The sequence below is a fragment of the Episyrphus balteatus genome, chromosome 3 (assembly GCF_945859705.1).
Source record: "Episyrphus balteatus chromosome 3, idEpiBalt1.1, whole genome shotgun sequence".
NCBI classification, from domain to species: Eukaryota; Metazoa; Arthropoda; class Insecta; order Diptera; family Syrphidae; genus Episyrphus; species Episyrphus balteatus.
In genome coordinates this window covers 57,082,775-57,092,479 of record NC_079136.1, presented here as the reverse complement: position 1 = coordinate 57,092,479, position 9,705 = coordinate 57,082,775, and the positions used below count along the sequence as shown (strand labels likewise).

At 33.0% G+C, this 9,705-nt stretch overlaps 1 protein-coding gene across 1 annotated transcript; it reads left to right on the top strand.

Annotated features, from left to right (window-relative positions):
* The first annotated feature begins 2,053 nt into the window (after nucleotides 1-2,053).
* On the top strand, nucleotides 2,054-2,398 carry LOC129915029 (uncharacterized). Its single transcript, XM_055994484.1, has one exon. It carries the CDS (start codon nucleotides 2,054-2,056, stop codon nucleotides 2,396-2,398), a length of 345 nt encoding a protein of 114 aa, XP_055850459.1.
* The last annotated feature ends 7,307 nt before the right edge of the window (nucleotides 2,399-9,705 follow it).

Sequence of the window (9,705 nt, the reverse complement as noted above, 5' to 3'; positions counted from 1 at the left end):
AAGTGTCGAAATAAGTTCAAATGCAAACAATGTCATCAATCACATCACACTACACTTCATTTCGATGAATCTTCATCAAAGGATACAAATACTGAAAGGGTTAACAGTAATGATGTTGAAAAGACAAACACCCCATCAACGAACTCGGATTTCTACTTCAGAAATTCTGGGAGATGGAAGAAGTGCAAACCTTCAACACACAAACACCAGAAGATCAAAGATGTGAGAAGTTATACAAAGCCAATTATGAACGGCTACCAAATAATCAATATATTAGAGATGCCGCGAACATTGGTTTGGCCGAATACCGAATATTAGGCCACGCTCCTCGGCCGAATACCGAATATTCGGCCAAGGACACTCAGAAAAAAACGTTGGTAATATCAAAAACTGTAGGCATACTTTGTATAAGAAAATATGTGGCTTAAAAAATTCCCAACAACATCGTATTGCAACGATGAATAACTGAACTACTTTTAAGATAAATGTCTGAACACACTACCTACTACTGCAAAGGTAGACATCTGAAATCGAATTATATATGAAGACTGTTCGCCAGGATCGAACGGCGGACCCATACCATGGTATAAGAAGACAAGGTATGATCATTAGGCCGTGTGTGAATTGCGTTAAATTTCTTTCTTATTTTTCTCTGCCTCTTTTTTGCCATGAAACTCTTTTTACTAAAAAAAAAATCAAAACAAACAAAAACAAAAAAATTAACCTAATTTAACCAGGTCCCAGAGCCCATTAGTGTCAAAAATTTAACACGGTGTTAACTATTTAACGCAATTCACACACGGCCTTAGAGTCGCCATTTTACAAAATGGAGTAATAAGTTTTTGACGTTTAATTTGGCAAAGTCAAAAGCAACAACAATTTCCAAGACAAATTTGTTTACAATAACAATTTCAATGGGCAGCTGTCAAAAACTTAAGTAGCCATTTTTAAGTTTGGACAGTTCTCGATACAGTGTTTTTTCTAATGATCATTACCTTCTCTTTTTATACCATGGACCCATACAAGTGGTGGTCAACACATACTACAAAATTTCCAATTTTGACCACATTTTTGCTAAAGTCTACCTTTCGTCTCCTGGGACAAGTGTTTACAGTAAAAGACTATTTTCCGAAGGAGGAATAGTCTACGAAGATAAACGTAATCGTTTACTACCAACAAATGCGGAACAAATAGTTTTCATTCATCACAACTGCCTTAGTAGATTATAAGTACTAAAATTACAATTTTTTTAATAAAACACACATTTTGGTATAATAATTTGTCCTTTTTCTTCTCCGAATACCAGAAAAATAGGTCGAATACCGAATACTGGCCGAATGTTCGCGGCATCTCTACAATATATGGTTAAATTACCATTTACAGATCCAAATGGACCAAGTCTAGGTTCGTCAAGGGAACTCGCGCTAAGGCGTTATGAATATCTACAAAGAAAATTATCCAAGAACGCACAACTTAAACGCGAGTATGAAGCCTGTTTGGATGAATATATAACCATGAGTCACATTGAAGAATGTGAACCACCCAAACCAAATGAACCACATTATTATAAACCTCACCGTGCGGTTTTTAAACAAAGCACCACTACCAAACAACGGGTAGTTTTCGACGCATCTGCTATAACTACAAATGGTAAATCGTTGAACGAGCAGTTATTGATCGGTCCAACCATACAACCAAAGTTATTCTCTACTGCTCTCAATTGGAGAGAAAACATAAGGTAGTGATTACAGCAGAAGTTGAAAAAATGTACCGAATGATTTGGATGCACCACCCAGTACATCGCACGTTTCAGCGCATACTATAGAGAGATTAAGAGACAAAGATGCTTAAAGATTATCTTCTTACCGTCACGTTTGGCGTCTCCCCTGCACAATTTTTATCCGTTCGCACAGTACAACAAGCAGCACGGGATGAACAAGAAACATATCCATTAGCAGTAATGGCCACATCATCAGAATTTTACGTTGATGATTTGCAGAGTGGAGCGGAAACCATTGATGAATGCCTAGAATGACAGAGGAAATTACCAGATATGCTCAGTAAGAGAGGATTTAAACTCCGAAAGTGGGCAAGTAACCGCGTAGAAGTCATATCACACTTACTAACAGAAGATAAGGAGCTAAAAGGTTCGCTCGAATTACAAGAAACGGCATCTGTTAAAACTCTGGGAATTCGATGGTATCCTGCAGAAGACTACTTCACCTTTAATTTTCAAGGCTTATCAGATACGCAGGACAAAACCAAACGTATCATGCTCTCGGAAATAGCATCATTGTATGATCCAGTTGGATGGATCTCGCCTATCATCATAACAGCAAAAATAATTATTCAGACTCTGTGGATTGGCGGTTATTCTTGGGATAGCAAGGTTTCTTAAAATATCGCACAACAGTGGTATGATTTTAAAGAGGTTTAAAAAAATCTGAATGAACTAAAAATTCCACGATGGATTGGTATATCGAAAACCAACCAAACAAACCAAATTCACGGACTTTGTGATGCTTAGATTAAAGTTTTATACATTCGAACCCATGGAAACATTAAGGTTAATTTATTGACTGCAAAATCCAAGGTTGCCCCAGTTAAACCAATAACTTTATCTATAGTGGCGTGGACCTGAATGACTTAGCCAAGATCAAACACAATGGCCCAGAAATCCAATTCAACTCGAAGGAACAACTTTAGAAGCCAAGGCACCATCTACAAACGCATTACTATCAACGTCTTCAAGTGATTGGTTGCCTAGGTATTCATCATACACTAAACTCATCAGAGTTATAGCTACGGTATTACGATTCGTCGAAAATTGTCGCGACCGTGAGAATAAACGAACAAATGCATTATCCGTTAAGGAATTGAATGAATCAAGCACGCTGATCATAAAAATGATACAAATTTCAGTCTTTAAATCGGAGTTAGACACATTCAAGGCAGAAAAACCTTTATCTAAGAAAAGTCAGCTTATGACGTTTATGGCGTTCAAATTATGGCAACAAATCAGACAAAAAATCTTTATCAAAATTCAAAACTATTTGCTGCTTTATTGTGAAATGCTACACCGAATCTTGGTTTTCTGCCCCAGAAGCTTTGCAAGCGGCGGAAAATGATATTATTATTTTCAAAACACTTAATTCATATAAAGAAGATGATAAGATAATAGCTGAACATGCATTCAATAAGTTTCTTAACCATTTATGGTATGTACCTCAATGAGGAATGTTCTGCTTTTTCATTTTTTGATGACCAGACTTAATGTTGAAGAAAAACGAGAAATTGTTTTAAATGTTTTGGAAGACGATAACGAAACCAAAGGGAAGAAGAAAATAAGAAGAAATTTCATCTTAAAGTCTTACATCAGATCTTTTTACAGCTAAGTCCATGAAAAAGTTTGAAAGGTTTGGTTTATCTACAGACTTTTTGCACATTGGAAAGGATATAGCAAGTAGAATGATTAATAATCATACAGCTGAACGTGGAGTTAAGCTCATGGAGGAGTTAAATGATCAAATCACTAAGAACGAAGATCAAAAGCAGTTCCACCTAATATACATATGCCTTAACAAAAATTCACAAAAGTGGTAAACCAAATGAGACCGACTATCGACAATATTATTAATACTTCTTGCTATAAACTGGCTTAATAGTTACTACGCTAAAAGATTATGAAGTTGAAAGCTTCTTCTGAACGTTTGTTCATTCTTTTCGAATATTCCAGTTGACTTGGCGTTTATTGCGTTAAAAAAAAACTCTTACTTTTTGATTGAATTTGTTTTCGGATGTTATGTGGTTCGACGAAAAATTTTGTTTCTTCCTTTCTCTTTCACCATAGGTTTAAGAACATTTATGTGCGGCTTTAAACCACTTAAGTTGAGGTTTGTAAATTTCATCTCTTTTAGCACCACTCTTTTCAGAGTCAGATATTTTCTTCAGTTCTTAGTTGAAGGTGATTCTTATTTTTAAAAATAATTAGGTTTTTCGATGTCACATAAAATGAGCAGAAAACGGAAAAAAGACGAATACAGCATTTATTGGATAACTATTCATATGAAGAACTTTCTTATGCTACTTCACTCAGCCTTTATGGGAAAGCGTAGCTAATACTTCTTCCATAGTACGAGAATTAATGACAGTTTACCAGACAAGACCATGGCATTGACAAGATCTCATACAAAACCAACTGATTCAATAAAACGGTATATACCGGAGAAGCACTTTCCTTAATGTTCAGGGACGATTTACAAAATTTTCTTATATACTGATTTAAACAGGAGCCAAAGCTCAATTGCCCCAATATATCCAACTTACCCTTTAGTTTTGGAGGCAAAAAAATAAGTGCTATCGAAACCAAATTGTTGTAAATATAACAGAAACATCTGCGGAGGTAAGTTTACAAGCTCTTTTGGACCATACAACTCAAAGATTGGCATTGGTCTTCGAAGACATTTTAAAAACAAAATCTAGATTTGATACATTATATTGCAAATGGGGCGGCGCACAGTGGGGCACCTTGTATGGGAGACCGGAAAAAACTCAATTAAGACTAAACTACTGAACCAATTTTCATGAAATTTGCAGGAAAGGTAGCTAATAGCAAAACAAACCTACATCATTGACCACCCATTGCCACGTCCACTCAGAAAAAAAAATTATATTAAAAAATCTGAAAACAAGTTTTTGCAGCTGTAAATGACTTACTTCCAATCACTTTTTTACTAGCAAAATCAAATTCTTTTGAGTTTATTTGAACATTTTATTAATAAATACCGTTTAAATTTTACATACCTAAATAAAAAAAAATAAAAAATTTTCAAAAAAGGAAAAATATCCAAAAACGGTAGGTATGACATTTTTTTCAAAATTTAACTTTTAAAAAATTTTTTTTTCCTTGGTTAGTTCAGATTTCAATGTTCAGTTCAATGTTATCAAAAATTTTAATTTAAACGACCTCTAAACCCAAACTTTTCCTTCAATTAGCGGGACATTCCATCAAATCATTCTATCTTTTTTTGGAGACAAGTGGAACTAAAGATAAGAGAGGCTTCAAATAACCAGTTTTATTGTATTCCGATTCCGATAGTTATAAATAAAGTAAAAAAAAGTTGCAGCTATAGTAATGAAAAAAAAAACATTTGTTTTAATAGGTAAATGTGCAATGCAGGTTTCATTAACACAAACTCCTGATCCCAACAGCGACTAAATTGGGAAAAACTTTAAAATTGTGGGTTTAAATTTTTTTTTTGCAATGTTATCAAAAATTTTGGGTTGTTTTGCAAAACGGACTTCAAATTCAGATTCAGCTTACCAAAACACATTTAAAAAGATTTGTCTGGCGAAAATAGCTGCTTATTTTTTTGCCTTTTTTTTTTTTTGCTTTTTTGGATGACTTCTTCAGATTGAAATTGCTATAAAAACCGAATACGGGCGTCTTCGGGTGAGATTTTTTTTGAAAACTATTGCTGAGATTTAACACTATCTAACGAAACCTAAGTAGTTAAAACCTTATGTAAACATAAAAAGTCACTAAAATGGAATGTTTTTTGTCAAAAAAATCGTATTCAATTCTTTTTCGCTAAACTAATGTACCATATTGTTTGTCAATTTATTTTAAACCTATTTACAAAAAAAGTTGGTTCAAACCTTGAAATTATACGGTAAATGGATCATTTTGAAACTACTTGTATTTTTATCAGTTTTCACTATTTTTCAACTTTGAGCGATAATCTCCAGGCCCACAATTTTTTTTTTGAAAAACAGTTTTCATTTTCTGATTCTTCAACTAATTTACTGTTAGAAACACGTGCAGTATCAAAATAAATCGTACTTCCGAAATATGGGTTATTTCCGCCTTTTCCCCACTGTGCGGCGATGGAGCTCCGGACATTCAATGAACAAGCAAAGATACGAAGAAAAACCCGGTGAGCTAAACAATGACATGATGACACACACAATTAAAAATCAATGTCAAAACCTACCAACAGCAAACACTCAAATTTATTTTACAAAGAACAGTCACAAAATATCGTTCAGGCTCTCTATATAAAGGAAATTTTAAAATAAAAAATAACAATTTTCAAATGACTCCCCAGTGTTGTCAGGACCGGCTATTTATAGCCAAACCGGCAAACTGGCTCCTTCAAATTCTGATTTCCGATTTATCAAAATTTGGCTCCTTAAGCTTTCAATTTTGCGATTTTTGGCTCTTTCAAAATTAAAAACTTTTATAATAAAAGAACTTGATTACTATGATCACGCCTTAAAAGTCTTCGAAGTAGAACTAAACTTCTTCGAAGTAGAATCTGACGTATTGCTGAAAAGCGCAATTGTGAATGTACGTAATTCCATTTTCATTCATATTATGAGGCGTTCAGAATTATAATGGGTCAAGTCCACTTCTCTTTAGTTTGGATGTTTTAAGGTCTTAAAAATTAAGGGTTTCGTTTTATGTCAAATAAACATTTTGGAGAAATAGAGCTAAATAGATCTGTGAAACATTTATTTTAAAAGTTCCTTTAGTTTCTGAAAAAAAAAGCTTCTCAAAGTTCAGAATAATGCACAAACAAATGGACTTGACCCATTATTATTCTGAACGCCTCATATTTTGTTTCCACTTTTCCACAATGTATATTTGTGTTGTTATTTATCACAGTACACATAATATGTGTACTGTGGTTATTTATTACTAAAATAAAAATTAAAGAATCTAACTTGAAGTCTGATAAATTTAATACCGAGTATTATTTATTTTTTATTTTTGTTTATGTTATCCTTATCATTTTATCTAAGTTAATTTGAAGTTGGAAAAAAAATGATGAAAAAAATAAAAAAGAAATGGTACAAAATACATTATTAAGAGTTTTTATGAACAATTTTTTAAATTGGCGATTTTTGGCTCCAAGACTTCTAAAATTCGTCTCCTTGCCTCTAAAATTCTCTGGCAACACTGATGACTCCCAATAATTTAATTTAGAAAAGGTAATATAAATTTACAAGCAATAGAAATATATAGATATCTTTGTCATGTAATATTAACTTGTTTTTTTTTTTATGACAAATTAAAAACATTTCAACGTTTCTTTTTTTTTGCCCAACGTCGATACTTACTATTGTTCGTATTCGACGAAGGTTCAAAAATCATAAAGAAAAAAAGAGTCGGACTCAGTAATATTTTTATATTAATAATTGTGTCTTTTATTAACCGTTTTATTACCTAACAATGATTGGATACGATTTAACTACTTAAATTTAATACGTACAACTACTTTCGAATGATTGGTGCTTGACGTATATTGTCATCAAAAGCTTTCCAATCGAATTTAATTATAAATATTAATTTATGTTAATTAACTACTAGTAATTACAACTAAAAAGGGCTTTTCGAGATTATATTCGAACGACGTAGATCGATTTCAAATTTGATTTACACTTTTTCCTTACTATTTATTGTTAATTATTAATTTGTTAAAATTATATCAAATTATATTTGTTTCACGTATAATTCGTGAAACAATTTCAAATTGATTTGCAACTTACAATCGTTTGGATGATCCTTATTGTTTGAAATATCAGGAAAGAGTGATTTCCTTCACAGAATTGTTGTCCTTTTATACTCTGTTTTGAGCTTTCGGTGCTGCCACTCAAATTTGTGGAAATATATTGAAGATGACGAGATTTGGCAGCACTTTTCTCCAGCCGCTTAGCTTTTATAAGAATGTTTGTTGTTATCGTTATATATGTTTGTCTCTTTCACACTCATGTGATCTATTAAAAATTATAAAATTTTTAATAAATTATTAAGATTTTTAAATTATAAAATTATTGTTCCTCGACTAAATGTTTATATTGTGAATATGTTTTTTAATTTCAGTTCATAAAGTTGTGTCGTCAAAACAACTTTGTTCGTTCACGCATGTCTAGAAGTGACGTTTAACTTTATTTGTTTGTTTTATTCGTGAAATATTTGTGTTTTATTCAGTTTTTTGTTGTTAGATTTTTAAATAAATTGTTTAATTCTTTTAATTCAGTATTAATTAAAATTCATTTTTTTTAAATTATTAAATGTTTTTATTTTTATATTATTGTATGGTTCAACATTCTCCCCCCGTTGAACGGTTGCGTTCAAGAATTCTCGCCCTTATTTTTTCAATGCCACGGCGATGATGGTGTTGAAAACGACCTTTCCAGCTTTGTTGACATTCACTTTAACCTGATACCTGTCAGGTAGGTTTACAGTGAATTGTTTGCGCTTATTGTTTTGAATTCTTTCGAAATCGATTCTACTTAGCGTATTGATGAAAAGTTCTTCACCTTCGCGGGTTATGAACTTTTGATAGTAATTGTCTATCCGCATTTTTATTTCCTGGACATAAGTTGGATGGCCGTAATCGATCATTAATGGTGACCAGAATTAGTAGACCTTCTAGACCTTCGCTTTCATGAATTTGTATCTGCTCCTCGGTAAAGCTTTCATTATTTGATACAAATTCGAGTTCGTTTTCCACCTCAGCAGCCCACTTTAAGTTTTCATGCATTATTTCGACCAATGGGGTTGAAATGGTAGGTGGTGAGAATCTAATATCCTCAAGGATGGTGATGTAATCCATATCGTCCCAGTTTGATTGCATATTATACTGTAAAAAGATTTATTGTAGAAATTTGTACGAAAGTTTGATAAGTACGGCACGACATGTAGCTACTGCAAAACAACAAATAGACAAAACATTAGAACAAATTGGTTTCATGTTGTCGTTATAGTTTCGACTTGGTCGATCGGTAAACGACAAATTTTCACAATTGGTCTTCCACAAGTGCTGAATCTTGTTCGGACCGTTACAACTCGTACTAATCCATCCTTTCCGGGATGAATCATTTCTATTACACAATACATTTGGTATTTTGAGAATGCCTCTTTTTAATGTTTTACTTGAAATCTTTCCATAACTTTGAAATAAAAATGTACTTATGTACTTATTCACTGGAGCTGGACCCACAGCATTTTTTCGTCTTTATTCCTCTACTTCATAATATCCTTGGGGCATAATAAGCCACAATGAATTTTTATCGTATTTTTTTCATTAAAAGTGACCCCGACAATTTTATTTGATAAGTTATTCCTTTCACCCATCATGCTCAGCTAACTCTTGAATTCCTTCCAATCCTTAAACTCACTCAAATATTCTCCCAAAGGATAAATATTATTCAAAATATCTCTTATTCCGAATTCAATTCACTTGATTGCGTGAATCTGAATACTTCTCTGACATGTAAATTCTTAGAATTGCGTCTCCTCATCCTCTCCTCACTATAAGCTTTTGGGGATTTGTTTTTGTTCTAAGGTGACGCTTTGTGGTTGTTGTTTTGTAATATAAATTCTATGAAATCATCACAAGGCAAGTTCTACGTTTTCAGCTTTTGAAAATTTTCCGTATATTAGACTCGGATAGGAGGTATATAATCCTTGTTCGTAGGTATAGCCTACACCTAGGGCGATGGTTGATAAATAATTGGCAATCAAATCACGTTTGATTTTGAATATCAACTGCCCTGTAAGCTCTAACTATACCCCCAGGATACCAATATATTTTGTTCAACTGATTAAGAGTCTTTTGACACAAATGTTCAATGACAGGTTAGACGACTGGCGCCACCGATAACTAGGTCATTGGTGTTATTTCTATGTGTTTATAA

Excerpts from the sequence above, each read along its gene's own strand:
- LOC129915029 (XM_055994484.1), top strand. The coding sequence starts at position 2,054 with ATGCTCAGTAAGAGAGGATTTAAACTCCGAAAGTGGGCAAGTAACCGC.